This window comes from Cygnus atratus, chromosome 17 (assembly GCF_013377495.2).
Source record: "Cygnus atratus isolate AKBS03 ecotype Queensland, Australia chromosome 17, CAtr_DNAZoo_HiC_assembly, whole genome shotgun sequence".
In the NCBI taxonomy this organism is placed as follows: domain Eukaryota; kingdom Metazoa; phylum Chordata; class Aves; order Anseriformes; family Anatidae; genus Cygnus; species Cygnus atratus.
Window position 1 is genome coordinate 11,243,775 of NC_066378.1, and position 16,472 is coordinate 11,260,246.

Consider the following 16,472-nt stretch of genomic DNA (forward strand, 5'->3'; position numbering starts at 1 on the left):
CTGCTATTTATAGAGCACCTTGACACGGCGCGGCTCGCCATGCTGTTTCCGCTGCTCAAAGTGAACTTTGTTCCTGTGAAAAGCAAGGCAGCGAGGGCAGGGAGGGTGTTGTGCCTTCCCTGAGAACCCAAACGCAGACAAGTGCCTTCCCGGATTAATTGTAGATAAATCAGGCTACATTTGAAAGCAATACTTTAGAAAAGCCTCATTTATCATAAAAACGGTGCTGCCATACAGATAAGCAAAGGACATACAAAAGCAGAAGTACCTTCTGATTTCTGGGAGAAAACCTAAAATTTGCCTTCTCCTGGGACACCCCAGATTACAGAGGAGACTGACATAGCTCCTGAGCCTAAAGAAAAACTGGATACAAGGCAAGGCTTAAATGCATCTGTGTTTACATTATAGCACTTTCCCCCCCCCCTCCTCATCTTTTATGCAGACACTTTATCTCTCTCAAGCACTGATTTACAGGAAGTTTAAAAGGTATGTTTTTCCCTTTCCTCCATTTCATTATAGTGGCAACATTCAGTACTTCTTCTGAGAACTGGTACGAGGGCTAGGATATCAGCCGGCTGTAACTCAAACTAAATGAGACACAAATTTTGTCTGAAAGCTTATATGGGAAGCCATAAACACTTGTAGACAGGGCTGGGCTTTGTCCTAGAACCAGCCTGCAACAAAATATGATATCTGAATTTAGCAGCATTTTATGATGCTCTAGGAACATCTAAAAAAAATACTTCATATGGTGGCAGGCCAACACCCCGCCTTTTTAATTTGGCACATCAGCACCACAACATCAATCTCCTTACAGTAACAATCAGAAAAAGGACACATCTCCAGCTTTCTGATGTACAACAAAGCAGCTAATAAATCACCTACTCCTTTAATAACCACTCCAGCAAGATCAAAAGAGGGCAGAACATTAGATCAGAACATGGGTTAGTCCTAATTGCAAAATAAAGAAGAGCAAGAGGTGAAGAAAAGTAGATGGAGGCAGAATGAGCATCCCCGGAGCCCAGGGCTACCTCAAAGGCTGAACTCAGTTTTTCAGACTACTTTGGGACTGGGGACACTGAGGGAGGATGTATAGGAGTAACACACAGACACGATGAGATATTCAGACTGCATTTCTACCATAATTTTTACCTTGTAACAGTTTTTCAGATAGTGCTTTGCCTCTTTTAAAGCACTGTTATTCGAACCAGACAAATACCAAGACCTCTGGAGCAACAGGTCAACTGGTAACATCTCACCCCTCTCAATTTATGCCAAAACACTTCTCTCCAGAGCAGGACAACAGCCTCACAGCCTGGTTCTTCCTGCAAACTCTGACGGTGCGTACCGAAAGGAAAGTCACTCATGGTATTTCCAAAGAGCAGAGGGAGAAGCCGCCACCATGCACGTAACCAAGTACGCGATGCCATGGATCAGGGAGATGCTCCTTCCTAGTCCTTACCCTGACCAGCTCAAACCTCACACAGAACTTCCTTTCTGTTATCTTGGTGATTTTTTTTATTTAGCCATAAAATTATCCAGCACTTTTTTCAATCCACATATCTGACTTGACTCCAACTGATGCCACAAAACGCAGCACAAGACTAAGGCACGAGCAAACCCAAGGGCTGCCATTCACGTAGTCCAAGATTTCATCCAAGCTGTATTTTTTAGATTTCATAAATTCTAAGTAAGAAGCAAAACAAGTATCCTACAGAAGGTAATGGTGGCAGTGGCAGGTCAGCATTATAAACTAATGCTTCTATGTTAAGCTGTAGTAAGGGTAAAGTCTTGAATTTTCAGTTACAAAATGATGAACTTTAAAATAACTCCTGCTGGAGCATAAATATCTTCCCTCTAGCTTAGCTAATTACTTAACAGGAACCAAGTCTTACATAAGCCCTCAGTAATTCTGAAATTGGTGGTGCGACAAACAAGAAGCAATTAAAATATGCAACTTTTTCAATATTCTTCCCTTCTGAAAACAAACAAGAAATCCAATCTTGCACCTGTGAAAAACTGAAAATGTTAAAATCCATCTTTCCTGCAGCATCATCAGAATTGTAGCGTGAGATCATACAGACACTCCTCTTTGTAAGAGAGGAATAATTTCAAGTAATGTGGTGCCAGTAAGTACTATGATGTTATCCGTGACTCATACACAGGCAATCAATGGCTTGTCTGTATAGGAGAAAAATCACCAGCCCTTCCCACCAGCCCTCACTAAAGACCATAAAGACCAAACTACACATGTACATTATTCTGCTATAAAAATGGCTCTATTCATAATAATTATTTTGCTCTGGAAATGCAGGCATTATCCTTGAATAAAAACACACTGTATCCCAGGATAGGGTATCCACACAAGGAAAGCTATTCTAGAACTGCTAAATCATAGAACAATAATTAATTCTGAATTAATTCTGGACAAGCTGTGTAGGTTACATTCTTTCACGCACACAAGGGGTAAGACCTGATGCCTGTTGGGGACCCCAGCCATGGGGGGCTGTGCAAGGTGATTTGGCCTGGCTCCAGCTTGGGGAATTCCAGTGTAAACTGCTCTGGCTCGTAATCCTGGCAGCAGGAAAATGAGAAGGATGATACCTTGTGAAAATCTACCATGAGTTCAGGCTTTATTTGGGCACTCTGGGTAGGGTAAGTTGCAGTTGTGTGAGAATTTAAGAAGACTAGATGAACACCCGCTTCATGCTTACGCTGACTCATTCAAAATTTAATAAAATAACCATGCAAGGAGGATATCACTGTTTACTTCCCACATTCAGAGTCCATCCTGTGACTCATCTCCTCAGTTTTACATTAGAGGAGAGAAGAAAAAAAAAAAAACCACCTCTCCATAGTCCCACTGAGGAACAACTTCCATCATCCGCCGTTCAAAACAAGCCTTACTCATTTTGTACTTGATGTAGTTATACAGTGAACGGCACTGGCACAGAAAAAAAAGCCGTAATAACAAACAGTGTTTTCAACTGTAACAGAATAATTTGAAGATATGATACTGCGAGGAAGACCTAAGAAGAGTACCCAATACTTTTTTAATATTAAAGTCAGCCCAGAAGCTGTCAACATATAAAAAAACATAGTGTAAGAAAAGATGAGAGGATCCCTTTAAGCTTTTCTCATTCTTTTCCTTATCCTAGTTTGATGTGAGGATAGGACTTGATATAGGACTCACAACCAGTTTACAGTCCTTGTATTCAATCTTGATTAGACATCTGTGGAAGACAGAGATCCACTTTGCAAAATGTTGCTAGTTGGGCAGTTTGTTTTGAAAGACCAAGACAAGAAGAAGGATGCAATTAAAAAAAAAAAGTCTATTTAATCCAACCATCTAAAGCTGAAGAGAGGTTAATTAACTTTTGTAGGCCTGAGACAATGTCTCACATGCTTATCTTCAAATGTCTCAGTCAAACTTTTGTTCGCGGAGCTTCACTGCAGCTGTACATCATGACCACCCTCTGCGGGAGGCAGCCCATCTCATTTTAGATAGGTATCTAAGGCCAACACACACTCCAGCCTCCCCTTCCAGTAAATCACAGACAAGGGTGTCTCCAGAATTCATTCATCTTCTCACAGATGCTTATATCAGGGGTGACAAGTCACCCTTGGGAGGAACCTATTTCTCTCCACTGATGCCCAAGGCGGCCGGCGCATGCCATGACTACATCTGCCCATCACCCTGCTTCCCATAGCCTGAAAGCCACATCTCAGGCCTCAGAAACCTGCCTACCAAAACACAGTTTTCAGTGAAAAATCAACCTGTACACATGAACAAAACCCCCCTGATCAGACCACAAGTTCGGTAATGAACTGTATTATTGTGCTCCTAAGCAAGCCCATTGCTTTGCCTGCTCTCCATTGCCAAAAAAATTAAGTTGGATGTGGAAGTTTCTGAGCTGGTACTTACAATAGGTTTTTTTCTGCCTGCATTTTGCACAGTCACCCATACTGAAAGACATACATACAGCAAGGCCACCTACAGATAGTAATAAAACCGTACTGTCTGAAAGGCTGCCTATAAATCTTATTAAAGTAATCCCTTCCCTGAACCCAGATTATTACGTTCACCTTTATGGTAGAATAAAAATTAATTTTCTCAGCTATAATAAGTGTATGATAAGAAGGCATCACTTGGGACTAAATAAAGATTATAATTAACTCCAACTGAATAAATCTAAATTTAGCTTGAACTAGCAATTTGTTTTCATACATTTTCCTCTACAATTGAGTGAATAAGTATGGCAGGATTAGCATCCCATGCCAGCCCCAGCACTGTTGGCATGGAAAGGAATGAGGAAGAGTGTAATCCAGCACCCAACAGGCCGGAAGATTAATTCAGGGTTCTCTATCAGCAAACGTTTACATAAAACAGAAAAATGGAAAGGTTCACAACTGCCTTTAGTCTGGCAAGGAAAGCACGTGAAGTGTTGGACTCCAGAGAGAATAGTGCTGGCTGCACTCCCTAAATCAGTATTACACAAAGAAACGACCTCTGACACCAGCTGCTGAGAGCATGTTTAGGGGAAACATCCCTCCATGCTTGCCTGACCTCACTCTTTCCAACTGAGCTTTTGGGTGCTATCAGAAACGGGCTGCTGGGCCAGGTGGATCTGTGCTCTGACCCGGTGCGGCCACTCTTCTTCAATCTGTTCTCCCTTCTCTGTGACACCTCAGAGGTGATCCATAAGGCAACTGCAAAACAAGACAGCGCTATACAACCACATGCAAGCACACAAACAGAATGGAGGGAAGCAAATGCACCCAACAGGTGAACAAAATTTACCTTTTTTTTTTTTTTTTAAAGTCAAAAACAAAACCCCATACAGCAGCACTGTACGCAGCAGATGAGAGATTTATTTTTCAAGGAAATGAGCCTCTACTTATAAAAGGTTGAGGAACTGCCTTGTTAAGCCACTGCCTCATTATTTGACATTCTCTGGGAAGATGGTTGTTAACTACTTTATTACTAGGAAGGAGGTGTTCAGGCTTGTTTATCAAAATAGATCACATATTTATCCTGGCCAGGGAACAGCATGTAAACCCAAGCAATAAAGCTATTGTGCTTGCTCTTCTGATTGCCATGCTAGCCCATGCAGACATCAGATTTGCCTGTTTACAATGATTTTATCAGGCACAGCTGAAGCTGAACCATTATCATTACAGCAGTATGGTTCTCCAAGTGCGTATGCTTATTTCTAAAGACTGGAGTTCTTTTACCTTAAAGTTGACACAGTCTGAAACCAGAAAATAATCTTTTTAGGATGAAATAAGAGTATGCATGCAATGCATTACACCACTATAACAACTTAAATTCATATCTCACGAAGGTTTAACTTTCCTAGACAGGGACTACCCTTGTACTTAACGCTGCAAACCCTAGACCCATCATTTCTTTTTTAAATCTACCAGATGAGCACAATTCCTGCCCAAATATGAAATTTCCTAAAATTGTGCTGTCCAAAGCTGGGGAGTGCAAATTCCTCCTGAATTATTAACACTGTTTTTACAGTTAAAGTCGTCAGAGCTTCTAAGCAGTGTCTCCAGCATCTCTGTAGGTTATAAAGTGAAAAGTTATTCCACCATGGGGAAGAGAGATCCCCTTTCCTCCAAACGCTACCATCATGTCAAGGCCTGGAAGGACGTGAGAAACAGGGCATTAAACCTGTGGCATCTGTAACTGTAGGAAGGTTATTTTAGGTAAGTTTTAGAGGTTTTTATTGCTCCCTCTGAACCCTGTACAGTGGGAAACATGGTAACTAAGGCACCTGGTTTTATGGGCAGCAGTGATAGAAAAAATAGTCACAATAAAAAAATTTTAAAAACTCTCTAAACATCCCTAAAATAGCTTTTCTTGAAACATATTGGGGATGATTTCAACATCTGTGAGTAATGTGCCCATGCCCACACCCCATAAAATCTTTATGTCATCACGTATTCTATTTATTAATCTCTTTCGCTCTCACACGCATGCTTCTGGTCAAAGTCTTCCTTGTTATAAACTTTTATTCAAATGTGTCTGATAGAAAAAAGCTAAAAGTGCGATCAGCAAATATAAATTATGTTCCTGTAATACTATATATAGTTGTGTAGATGGGACTTTGTGGTCCCATCCACAGCCCATGAAAGCACCAGATGACGGTGTTCCCAAGGCAGGTCCTCATGGCCACTCGGGGCCAGTGAGTTCTTGCCCATATCTCTTGGGTTCTAAAATAGTCTCTCTATGGAAAATGGAATCATTCCAGCAGGTGAAGGACATAGAACAAATACCAGAGGTGAACCTATAGAGAAAGAGCAACCATGAAGAGAGCATGGAGATGCTGAACACAACCTCTCCAAAACCCAAGCAGAAGCGAGATGAGATGTTCCCAAGGTCTCTTCTTCAAGTCTCCATCGGCTGCCTCCAGCTCCTGCCTCCTCTGACAAAGGCAATATAGGTATTTGCAGAACAAAGGTTCTCCAACCCAGACTAATTCCCTGAGTGCTCGAAGGGAGTCTTCCTCCCTGTCACACTCAGCACTGCCAAGGCCACCTCGGTGCAATGCAGATAACTGACAAATCCCAATGCAGGGAGGGGGCAGAAGGGAGCAAATTCCCCAAGAGTTTCCTCATTTAATGTGGCTATTGCAATTGCTCCGGTTACTCTGTTGGGTTGATCGCTAGCCTAACTTGCCATTTTAGCTTTGATCAGAGGCGCTGATATGGCAGTTAAAAGTCACAGGCTGCTCTTGGCGAGTTTCTCTGCATCTCTCCTACAACAGCAACAGGAAATTGTCCTGCCAGTTACAATTAGAGGCATTAGCACAGTGGCAAAAGGTCACAAATTCATCAGCTGAATGAACTGAAAGACAGAGCTACTATTGCAAGCTAAACTGAAGCTTAAACACACCTTGGTAACCTGACTGGTTAATCACCCATTGGGGTTTCTATTCTGGTTACCTGGAGGGGAGAAACAGCTAAGGCTGCACGTGCATCTACACACACAGGTTTTGCACCACCTGCCCCTCCACAGGCAGAAACCACACAAATACAATTGCACGAACACCAAACCCTGCTCCGAGGTGCCTCCCCCAGGCACAAGCAAGCCTCCTTCTCCCTTCCCAGATGCCCCTTGGCTCTTGCTGGGCAGAGCTGGAGACGTCAAGACCAAGAGGGCTCCACCTGCACAGGAAGGGCAACCTGCCCCCTGGGGCTGCACACACCTTTGCTTTGCTTTTGCTGCAGGATGAGGCGCAGCCACCCCGGGCGGTGCTGGACCAGGGCAGCAGGCACAGGGACTGCACTTCGTGCCCAGCTCCCTGCGGCATCGATGCTTCCAGCCTCCCGCACGGCAAAACCCTGCGCATCCCTCCCAAGACCTGATAAATAAGGTTTGTCACGGCTACTGGAGGGACTCGTTGCTAAAGAGGAGGTTAGGAGAGGGCTCCCTACTACCGTTATCTGAGGCAAAACTCATTTTCCCCCAGTGATATTTCATAAGCAACAGAAAATGAGTATGTGTATGGGAGTGTGTGGATATATTCTCCGAACAACAGAAAGGCCTTACAAGGGGAACACATTCACTAAAGGCACCAGGTGACTGCAAAAGTAAATCTCTTAAATATATGCTCTAAACTATTAGCCGGCTGTGAAATATTTGTATTCAGTGTTAAAACATCTATGTCACACAAAGCCAAGAGACTGACAGGAGAAAGGCCAGGATTTATGATAGCTGGGGTCTATCTGTCATGGAGATAGGAAAGCCAAGAGAGAGTCCTTTTATTAAAATCACTCTCCTGCTGCAGATATTGATCTAAGCAGCTAAGGTTGAATAGCAAAGCGCATCCCTGTCTCTCACAAAGTTCTCGCTGGTGGCAAAGGACTGGGGGAAACACACTCACACCCCCAGCAAATGGAACCCCAAAAGGAGGAGCAGGGAAAAAGAAGCACTGATAGAAACAGCATCCTGCGATGCCATGGCACAGCTGCCTTCCAGGAACCAAGCAGTCCCACTTCACTTTCTGAGTTTCCAGTAAGCCCATTTGGCGTCCCAAATCACTCGTGTAGTTTACCATTACTCCCAGACTAAGCTCACCATTAAAATAAGGGGAAACACAGTGCTGACTGCATTAATTACATTCCCATTCTGAGCAGAGAGAGGGAAAAAAAAAGTAATTTCATAAGGATCCTTTCTGAAATCTACTTCAACATTTTCTATTTTTCCTCTAAGTAATAATAGCTTGGATCCAGATTTCTGCCCCAGTTTGGGCTGGCCCTTCCCTGGCAGATCTCCCTCGGTTCATGGAGGACCAGGATCTTTGCTGCATTTCTCTTTGCAAAGGCCTCACATACTGCATCTAAAGATGAAATGAAGCAAAGTACTTGTAGTTCTATATACTACAGACTATCTATATTCCTGCATGCACAGGTTACACAGAAACACCATTTTATAGTGCTTGTCCCCACAAAAGCTTCTTCGGTGGTATTGAAAAATCCCCTGCATGAGCCAGAAATTACAGGATATTAAAATGCTGGCTGCAGATTCTCCAAAGGCACTGTCAGAAAGATGTGAATTTGGCCCAGAGGCTTTCTCCAGAGCAACGGGCTTTCACCAGATTCTCCGTTCTGTTGTTTCAAAGCTCTTGGAGGAAATGAACTCCAAACTGATGGGCCCAAACAGCCACAGGAAACTACAAAAGCAGCTTACAATAAAACCCCCGTAAAGTTATTAAGAACACAGATGTGTCTTGAATGCACAGAAAATCCTGTGTCTTACCAGCACTCATCCATATCCCACTGTGACTGTAATCCCAGAAAGAGAATATGCCACGTGCAGCCCTGCTAGGGGACTCTGATAAGACCAAACAGGACACGAAGGCATGCAAAGCAAAATCCTGAGTCCTGCCCCAGCCCCAGCACTGGAAGCAGTTCTCATTTTGCTTCCCATTATTGTTGAATTTCTCATCTGGACAGCTACCTTAACTACACATGCTGATTTTTGGGACCGCTGGCAATATAGATAGTTAAGTTCCTTGTTAAATCTTTGCAGTGTTAAGATCCATGGGAAGAAGTCAGGTTTCACTTAGGTCTCCCCACTGAGCTCCTCCAGCAAGTCATGTCCCCATCCTGTAAATGTGCTTGCACAAACATAATTTCAAGTATGTGTGCAGTCTCACTAAGTCAGGAAGTTTTCCCACTGCAAAATTCAAGCACAAGCTGCTAAGTTTCGGGACAGAGACTTGCAAGGCCACCCAGCCTTTTAGCTCCTTCAGAAAAAGCCTAATGAGAGCTCCATGGCTTTACAGATTCTCCCGCTATTAGTTCAGGGATATCTGCGCCTTATTTCTCTGAACCCAATCTTTAACCTGCACTTTGCATTGCTCTCACAGGCTACCAATTTTACACTAACCAGACTCCCAAAGCAATATGTGCTCTCTGGCTCTCATAGGAGCAACCACACAGGCCTACTTCTGTGGTTCAGACATCATTAAGTTATCAATTTATATCTACCTCTCAAGGCACAGCACATGAAAATAACGAATTCTTTCCCTTCTAATGACAGCAGGTTTTTTCCCCCATCAAGATACCCAGAACAAAAGTTCCTGTGCTCTCTCGGATTTTTTTTTCCTTAATTCAACATTTTATTTTTGAAATGACAACAGCCTCGAGCAACTCCATTAATTTGTTAAAGAGTAAAAGAGCTTTGCATTCGTAGGGTGATTGCTGACCTCCTCCCCTGCTCCCTTGCTTATCAAAACAGTCCTCCTCAAGCACACCCTGGTATCAGAACAAAGCATAATTTTTCACACTTGAATGCATTATTTCACGTTTTGAATACGCATCTGACATATTTTACAAATTCATGGCATATGCTGTCAGAAAGGACAAAATAACCATCCCTTGGTACCATTTTTCTCTTACTACAATGATCAAAGGCTGCAGCTTGTCATTCACACAAGGAGAACAGCTCCTCTTGGGGAGAGGAGGAGGAGCCAGCAGCCTCACCCAGGACTTCTTGGGTGTTTGTTTCCCTGCCTGTTGCTGATTAGCAATTTAGAGTTCGATTTCATAAGCACAAGGAAAATTCCCAATTGCTCTGGAGGAGGCAGCTCTAGGAGATCTTGTCAAAATATTGGTGTGTAAAGAAAGTGAAACCTTATTATGGCTCCATCCTACAATGCATCAAATACAGTTATCTTGCTCACAGACAATTATCAACTTAAAGGCAAAGAATAAAAACTCTCAAGCAAAAAACAAAGTTGGATGAGGTCGTACTTGCTGTGTGGTTCCTATGTGTTAATATATTAAGGTAATAAAAGATAATGAACAGTAGCTGACAGCATTTTCAAATTCTTCAAGTCAAGAGAAGTAAATTAGATCAGATTTGAGATTGCCCGAGAAGGCAAAAAGCTGGATCTAATTCTTTTCTCAATGACGGGACAATCATACAACTAAGAAAAGGTCAGAGGGACGTTGCTATCATAGCCCAACCTAGCGTATCAGTTAGGAAACTCCAGATCATTGATGTGACATTATTTTAGGATGATGAATATATGCCAGTGGCTCTACCAGAACAGAAAATGCTCACCTATCCAGACAAACTACTCCAAAGAGTGTGAATTAAATGTGCAGTAATTTATAGCAGGATTTCCCAATTTGTCCTATTACCTCTAAATTGAAACAATTCACTGATAGTGATCTGGAGTAACTCAGGAAATAGACTGAGGATGGCCAGATACGAAAAGTCTGGAAACAACCTTTCCACACCAGGGTTGTTTATCCATAGGGTTTGCCTGCAGTTGTCGGCTATTTCAGGGAAGCTGACATAAGAAATAAGAACCGAATATGTACCAGTAATGATGGAGCAGAGGTTAGACGCATGAGGAGCTGCCCCCAGCACCTCTGGGCCACCTCTTGCATTAACAAAAATCTGCAGGCCCTGTTTCTGGCTGGAGTAAGACCGCATAAATCCAACAAGGCCTCATGGACCCCAATCTTAGCTACATGCGTCTGAGTCAATCACCGAATCACTGAATATCCCAAATTGGAAAGGACCCACAAGGATCGTGGAGTCCAACTCCTGGGTCCACACAGCACCACCTAAAAACCAGACTGTGTGTCTGAGAGCGTTGTCCAAACCCTTCTTGAACTCCAGCAGGCTCGGGGCTATAACCACTGCCCTGGGGAGCCTGTCCCATTGCCCGACCACCTCTGCGTGCAGAACCTTTCTCTAACACCCAGCCTGACCCTCCCCTGTCCCAGCTCCATGCTGTTCCTTCGGGTCCTGTCGCTGTCCCCAGGGAGCAGAGCTCAGCGCCTGCCCCTCCGCTCCCCTTGTGAGGGAACTGCAGGCCGCCATGAGGCCTTCCCTCTGCCTGCTCTGCTCTGGGCTGAGCAAACCAAGGGCCCTCAGTTGCTCCTCATACGTCTTCCTCTCTAGACCCTTCATTATCTTTATAGCCCTTCTTTGGACACTCTCAAACAGTTATATGTCCTTCTGATATTGAGGTGCCAAAATCGTACACAGAACTAACTCAAGGTGAGGCCGCACCAGAGCGGAGCAGAGCAGGACAACCACGTCCTTCGACTGTCGTGCCGCACCATGCCTGATGCACCCCAGCATACGGCTGCCCCTGCTGGCTGCCAGGGCAGAGCCTGTCACACTCCGGTGCCAGGCCGCAGCGCTCCTCCCACCCCAGGCCACACAAATTTGCACCCATGGCTGCCTCAGCTTCCCAGAGAGCCAGAGCAGGGTTCTGCAGGGGTACGACAGACCGCAACCACATACATGCATGGCACAGCATTCGTGTGTGCTGAGGATGCTGCTTCACTGCAGCTCGATGTCAGCATTTGCCCATCCAAAGCTGCCACAATGGGCAGTGAGAGGAAGCAGCAGAAAACCTGTGTTCTCCTTCTGCTTACTGGCATCTCCTATAAACCTCTGTGTGGAAATATCACAAGTGCAGTTCAAGTTTGAGTCAATTCAAGTTCAAGTCATATCTTATTATATCCAATATTGCTCACCTACCCATAGCCTGAAGAATAAAATTCTGCAGAAACTCAGCACACAGGTCACTTCAGCACTCTGGTTTGTCTGGCGTTTATAAGTAGAGCCGAGCACATAATTCACACTGCATAATTTATCCATGGGATTTAGCCCTTGGAACACACAAAGCAGATAACAACTGCTTCATGCTTATTTATATTTTTTTATATATATATAAAATTCAGTCAACTTCTTCTCTGCTTATTCTGAACTCTGCAAAAAAAAAATTATGAACCTCTGGCTATATTCTTCCAGGGCTTGAGCTCATGGCTAGCTGTGATCAGTTAGATTAATTCACCTATTTTTCAGTCTTATACCTTCATCTATTCTTGTTTCCTGAGTGGAGGAAAATGCGTGCAAGCACTAAATCTCAAACATGCTATTCTAACATTTGGATTCCATTATCATAGAGATAACATATAATCCTATAATGATATGTAGTAAATTAACATTTAATCTCATATCAGAGAGTTCAAAGGGATCACAGCCAGCTGGTGCTAAAATAAGCATTTGCTAGAGGCTGCACGAGTGGGAGCCGAAGATGAGAAGCGAGCAAGATCTAAGCTGCTCTGATGCTTTGGCTTGGCAAGACTGGTTGGCAAGGTAAGGATCAAACAAATCCCTGATATGAAGGGAAACATCTCCAAAATCAACCGGCCTGTGCCCTTTTGCTCCAAATGCTGTCCCTGCAGTCCAGCCAAGGTAGACAAAGGCAAGATTTCCCACCACAGAGCTAACAAGCAGGGAAGGTCATTGCCACACAGTGCTGTGCAGGGGCCTTAATTCAGTGCTTGATACGTCCCCTGTTTGTCAAGGTGCAGAGATGTGATGAGGCTGGAAACAAGTCTCCAACCTAGGGTCAAGCTCTCTCCAGCTGCAGAGATCCATAGGGCCAGGAGAAAAATGGGGGTGGCTACTTTACGCACGTGAAGAACTGTAGGAAGGATGTACAGTTTCAACACAGAAGCCAAAAATTGTTTGTCATTTTGTTCTCTTTTCACATGCTTTCATACATAGCACTAACATACCAACCACTGCCCATTCTTCATTAACAACCCGAGTTATTAATAAAGTTTTCTCTACAGAGGCTTCCTCAATAAACATGCATATTGACTGGTGAGGATGATTTGTTTCTCCCGAAGACACGCACAACCAAAGCCCCCAAAGATGCAGCCCCCCAAACTGGACTGGGCGACCTCAAACAGTGAGTGCTGCTGACCAAAAAGCAGATAAAACCCTGACTTATGGAAGTTCCTCTGATTTCCACAAAGCCAGAGATCTCCCAGTTGGGATTAAGAGGGTAGAAACCATCTGTATCATCCTGGATGCTCCGTGTGCCACCTTAATCACCCTAGCTACAACCCATGGCATGGTATATTTATCTGGAAATCTGCAGACCCCAGCATTTAATTTTTGTTATGGGCAGCAGCAGCAAAAAACCTACTGCCATCAGTCAGATTCAGGTCCTTTCTCTGAATCCACAGACACACTTCACTGCTCCATCTCATACTGGAATATACTTTGAAAAAAAAAAAGTCAGGAAGCCAAGAAAGCCAAGAATCCATCACAGACAGAGACAGTATTTTGAAAAAATACTGCAAACTCTTTCTGCTAGCTTTCAAAGGAGACACATCAACTGTGCTGCCAAATTAGCTAGAAAGTAAAGGCATTTAAAAAGTCAAGAAAAGGGAAAGAGAGAATCCCAGACAGGATAGGCAATACAAATACACAGCGAGCTGAGTTTCACAACTCTGGACACTGACCACAGTTCTGTTTCTGAAGAAAACTTAATAAATAAAAATAACAAAAAAAAATCTTAAGTGTTATGGAGTTGTCTTTGCTCTTGCATATAACACACATTTCTATTACCCTTTCTGGATTAGCCAAATGAAGATCAATGTATCTATAAAACTCAATGACATGTTAATGCAAACCTTAAAAAAGATAAAATGCCTTTTATCTCAGTCTTAGGAAAACCTAATAAAGAATTAACAGTCCATGAAGCCATGGAATTTCACTCAAGGCTTTACTTTACGCCAGGACTTCCTACTCCATTAATTTTTAACGGACAGGTTTCCCTAGGCTTTGGGACACGTTGGTGCAAATGTACACTGTCATTAAAATCGGTCCTATACTTTCCTTCAGAGATGGGATAGGAACCCTGCTGCACTATGTGAAATTAAAATATAGACAACAGCCACAATGAATCAGAACTGTAAATCTGAAGCAACTGTTAAAATAAATAAATATGCCAAAAAGGAGAGACAAATATTGATTTTGATAATGATCTTTTTGACAGTTCATGAATTTGTAAGCCAAAACTTCCACTATTTTTTACACCTGCAGGATGAGCACTTTGGAGCAGAGCTCATTTGTAACATCAGCATTTCAAATTTATATCAGATGCAACTGCCAGGAATCTACTAAGCCAATGCTAGATGTTGAATCTTTAAAGGGGTGAAGTCAAATATTAGTGTAGGATTTGGTTCAAGATTGGTTGTCAGAATTAATGAGCCTTCAGTGACTGCCATGGGCCTTGCAGAGAGGGTAGGATCCATAAACCCGGACACCCCTAAACTCACTGAGAAACCAGTCTCCTCCAAGTTCTCAGCTATATTTATTTCTACAGACAAACACGTGGCAGCAAGACCAGAAATTTAAAATGCCAATACTTAAAACCAAATTAAATCCAATACTTCTGCACATAGTTAAAAGTTGTTTGCTCTCAAAGGGCCTGAATACCTGAAACTCCCACTGACGTTCGAGGAAATGAGACTTCCCACCAAACCAAAATCACTGCCACTTGGCATCTTCAAGCACCAGGCCCAGAAGATGGTTCAGGATGGAGAAAGCAAGAGCAGAGAAGCAGCTCCACAGCTGGCACATCTCCCAGGAGACAGGGAAGGAAAGAAATAGCACCCATCTCCATCCAGAGCTGTGCATTCGCCTCATTCTCATTTTTCCAGGGAACAAGGTTATTTGCAGTCATGTCCAAAGACTGGGCCTTGGTCCTTGTTCATATTTTGAGCTCCGGGTAAGGAGCTGAGTGACTCAGTCATCCTCACGTTAGAATGCGGAAACAAGGCTTACGTATTGAGCCACGGGTACTTCTGCCTCTACCTACAAATGCTGGACATGGAATAACAGCCTCGGATGTATCAGCATTGCAAATCCATTGGCTGGCAAAAGAAAAATTATTTTGCCATCTTTAGTCACCGACATCTCGCACACACCAAGTACATTCGGATCACCAAGGTGGGATGCTAAATTAATCGACAGGAAGCACTGCCTCCCAAAGCAGCCTATTCTAGACCTGTTCCTGGCTAATCTTCAGGCAATTTTCTGCTGCTCTTACTCATACAGAAAATGTTTTAAGAATTGTAAACAAGAAAATACTGCTTTGTGTGCTGGGCATTCACACCAACATTGATCGTCACCTGACATGGAAAATTCCATCATCAGACCCCAAAATCTCACAAGAATCCCTTCTGAGAGTCGCTAACTCTAACATTTTCTATAAAGGTCTGCAGCAAAACTCTAAAAAGCAAAACAAGAGTATGAAAATAAACACTCTTTGCAAAGCAAAAATCCTAGCACTTTTAAACATGTTCTTTGAACCTCACCATCTCTGCTGAATTTTACATTAAACCTAGAGCCAAATATTTGTAGCCACCAGACTGTAAGTGAACCTCCCTTTTGCTATTGCCCTCCTAGCCTTCAGTTCACGGCTGTGCAAGACAGAAACATGAACGCAGAGGGTGAATTAGCTCAAGAGGGGGGGGAACTTGTCAATCAAAGCTGCTAACGCAAGACCACAATAAAATTCCAGTTTAACCTCAGCAGTGACCACCCATCATAATGCAGCACTTTGACTGCTTGTCAGCAACCTGCTTTGAAGAACAAGGACGATGCAAAAGTCCTTCTGAAACTCAGCAAGGAGAAGTGCACCTGTCTGCTCGGCATCCATCAAGGCTTCCCAAAGTCTGCGACCAAATGAATTCTCAACAGGTTCCAAGTACGTCATGGAGTAGAAAAATCACAGTATAAAGGATTAGTACAGGTACAGGCTCTACAATGCTCCCCTGTGTGCCCCGGACGTCATTTCTTCAAAAAAAAAAAAAAAAAAAAAAGAGCAATTCTTCCATAACCACATCAGACTAGGACACAAGGTTGCACATGGAGAGATCCTGTGCTTTCCCTCACCCCAGCCTCCAAGGACAGTGGGCTGTCCAATGTGCTTGGAGAGAGGCTCTACAGAACTGCTGGGAAAATAGCAAATTTAAAACACCCCCATCCCGAAACACAAGGTCCCCATGACAGGGAGCTGCCCAGAAGAAGGGATGTCCCTCCTCTCCTTCTTGGTTCACATCCAGGGTCCATTCCAACCCATTAACGGGTTCTCTCTCCTCACACCATGAGGGTGCCCGTGTTA

General features: G+C 43.4%; 1 protein-coding gene across 1 annotated transcript in view; it reads right to left on the reverse strand.

Annotated features, from left to right (window-relative positions):
- The window catches only part of TMEM132B (transmembrane protein 132B), a 193,256-nt gene extending 177,192 nt beyond the window's left edge, over nt 1-16,064 (reverse strand). Inside the window, exon 1 of the mRNA XM_050714283.1 lies at nt 15,989-16,064. Coding sequence (XP_050570240.1) covers nt 15,989-16,064 — 76 coding nt within the window. The remainder of the gene's footprint in view (nt 1-15,988) is intronic.
- Nucleotides 16,065-16,472: the final 408 nt, after the last annotated feature.